Source organism: Nicotiana tabacum, chromosome 13, assembly GCF_000715075.1.
Source record: "Nicotiana tabacum cultivar K326 chromosome 13, ASM71507v2, whole genome shotgun sequence".
NCBI lineage: Eukaryota > Viridiplantae > Streptophyta > Magnoliopsida > Solanales > Solanaceae > Nicotiana > Nicotiana tabacum.
In genome coordinates, this window is record NC_134092.1 from 64,727,791 (window position 1) to 64,730,907 (window position 3,117).

Genomic DNA, 3,117 nt, shown 5'->3' on the forward strand with positions numbered 1-3,117 from the left:
CAAAACAAGAATTGAACAGAAATGACTCATCCCACACATATGATCTCATATCTCGCAAGAACTTCTTTTTAGCATGAGATTCAACATCAGGCGGCATTTCTCCCCTTGCTAGATAGTTTACAAAATCTGCATACCATGGCACCTCCCCAGCAGTAATGGCCAACAATTTCTCATTTGGGAATGTTTCCTTGATGACATCTCCGTCGGCTACATGATTCTGAGTTTCTAACCTTGACAAGTGATCAGCCACTTGATTCTCTGTTCCTTAACGGTCTCGGATCTCCAAGTCAAATTCCTGCAAGAGTAAAACCCAACAGATTAGCCTTCGTTTAGCATCTTTCTTTTCAAAGAAATACCTGATGGCTGCATGGTCTGTGTAGACGATGACTTTGGTGCCAACCAATTAGGCCCAAAATTTATCGAATGCCCACACTACAACAAGCAACTCCTTTTCTATCACAGTATAATTTATTTGAGTAGGAGTGAGAGTCTTGCTTGCATAGTAAATGGAGTGGAATATTTTGCTCCTCCTCTGGCCCAATACAGCCCCAATTGCACCATCACAAGCGTCATACATCAGCTCAAATGGATCTTTCCAGTCAGGAGCCACTATGATTGGTGCACTCACTAACTTCTTTTTCAGCTCCTCGAATGCTTTAATACAAGCATCGTCAAACTTGAACGACACATCCTTCTCTAACTACATGCACAAAAGAGAGGAAATATTTGAGAAATCCTTTATAAATCGGCGATAAAAACCTACATGTCCCAGAAAACTCCTAACTCCTTTCACTGAAATCGGTGGTGGAAACTTTTCAATTGCTTCCACCTTAGCCTTGTCAACTTCCAGTCCATCTTTGGACACTTTGTGCCCCAGCACTATACCTTCACGTACCATAAAATGCACTTTTACCAATTTAGTACCAGATTAGTCTCCCCGCACCTAGCAAGCACTTTAGCAAGATTAGTCAAGCATTCATCTAATGAAGGACCAAACACAGAAAAATCATTCATAAAGACCTCCACAAACCGTTCCATCATATCGGTGAAAATAGCCATCATATAACTTTGAAAAGTCGCAGGTGCATTACACAACCCGAATGGCATTCTCTTAAATGCATACGTGCCATAAAGGCATGTAAAATTGGTCTTTTCTTGATCTTACGGGGCAATAGCAATCTGATTATACCCCGAATAGCCATCAAGGAAACAATAGTATTCCTGCCCGGCTAACCTGTCAAGCATTTGATCAATGAAGGGGAGAAGGAAGTGATCTTTACGTGTAGCATTATTCAACTTCCTATAATCTATGCATATTTGCCAACCAGTCACCGTCCTAGTTGGGATTAATTCATTTTGTTCATTCACTACAATAGTCATACCCTCCCCCCTTTTTAGGTACACATTAAACATGGCTTACCCACTTACTGTCGGATATAGGAAATATTATACCTCTATCGAGCCACTTAATCACTTTTTTTCTTACCACCTCTATCATGATTGGATTTAGGTGGCGTTGATGTTCCAAACTAGGCTTGTGTCCCTCCTTTATGAGTATTTTGTGCATGCTGAATGTAGGTCTAATACCCTTTATGTCAGACATTGTCCAACCAATGGCATGCTTGTGCTCCCTCAGCACCCTTAAGAGCTTTTCTTCCTGTAATTCAACAAATGAGAAGAAACTATCACAGGTAAAGTGTTAGAACTTCCCAGATATGCATAATGAAGATGAGATGGTAAGGGATTAAGTTCCACTTTTGAGGCCTCCTCAACTGAGGGTAGGGGGCGGGCCGATTGGCCTATCAAGAGGCTCAAGCTGGGATCCTTCTCTTATGTATTCGCAAGATGCATCCAGAATTTGCAACATCTCCTAAACCGCTTCTTCAAGTTCCAAGTGATTGAACAACATCAATGTCTTTTCTAGTGCATCTTCTTTAAACGCACTTGGCTCTACGGCTAGTTCATTTATCTCCACCACAGTAATCATGGCTAGGTCCTCGTAATGACGAGGCAACTGAATAGCTCGATATATATTGAAGACTGCTTCTTCATTGTCCATCCTAAGGATCATCTTACCTTCTCAGACTTTGATAATTGCATCTCTAGTGGCAAAAAGAGGTCACCCCAAGATGTTAGGAATTAACTCATCAGCCACGTAGTCCAGGATGATAAAATCTGCAGGGAAAATAAACTTCCCGATTTGCAGTAAGACGTCCTCAATTACCCCCTCAGGATAAACATAAGATATATCAGCTAACGGTAGCATCATCGTGGTGGGTCTCGGAGCTCTTAAGCCCAATTGTTGGAATAATGACAACGGCATCAGATTGATACTTGCACCCAAATCACAAAAGGCTGTACCCACATCAATTTCACCAATCCTCATGGGGATGGTAAAACTAGTCGGATCCTTAAGGTTTTGTGGAAGCTTTTGTTGAATCCTGGAAGTGCACTCCACAGTAAGTGCGACGGTCTTAAACTCAGTTAACCTCCTTTTTTTGCCACTATATCCTTAATATATTTTGCATATTTTGGGACCTCACGGAGCATGTCCACCAAAGGGATGTGCAAGTGTATCTTCTTTAGCATATTTAGAAATTTGTGAAACATGTGGTCATCATTCTTCTTTCTCAATCTTTGAGGAAAGAGGGGTGGCACCCTCTCTGATATGTGCTCATACTCTGTTTTGTTTCTCTCATCTACCTCTACAAGTTTTGACACTCTTTCTTCTTCCAGCCCAGACTGCTCCTTTTTCTTCTTAGGCACTTCTACCAACTCTCTCCCATTTGTCAACGTCACTGCATTGACTTGAGTATTTTTCTCTGTATCACTTGGGAGAGCTCGAACAGGTCTAGTATTCTGATTGTTAGCCATTTGCCCAAACTGCCTCTCTAGATTTCAGAACTCTTTGTGCAATTGTTGATTCTCAGCCATAACTTTCTGATTGTCTAGCAAGAGCTTTTTCATGATGTCAGTCAAACTCTCTTTTGCTTGATGTGGGGGTTTTGGTGGCTGATTGTAGGGCTTGTTATTCTGATTTTCACCCCAAGAGGAGTTAGGATGATTCATCCAGTTCGGATTGTATGTGTTACCATATTGAGCATTTTGATTCATCGG

At 41.4% G+C, this 3,117-nt stretch overlaps 1 protein-coding gene across 1 annotated transcript; it reads right to left on the reverse strand.

Moving 5' to 3' along the window:
- Nucleotides 1-2,119: 2,119 nt before the first annotated feature.
- Nucleotides 2,120-2,874, reverse strand: LOC107761043 (uncharacterized). The gene is made up of 2 exons (XM_075228807.1): nt 2,490-2,874; nt 2,120-2,355 (listed from the first exon to the last, which is right to left on the reverse strand). The coding sequence occupies exons 1-2, from the start codon at nt 2,872-2,874 to the stop codon at nt 2,120-2,122; spliced, it is 621 nt and encodes a 206-aa protein (XP_075084908.1).
- Nucleotides 2,875-3,117: the final 243 nt, after the last annotated feature.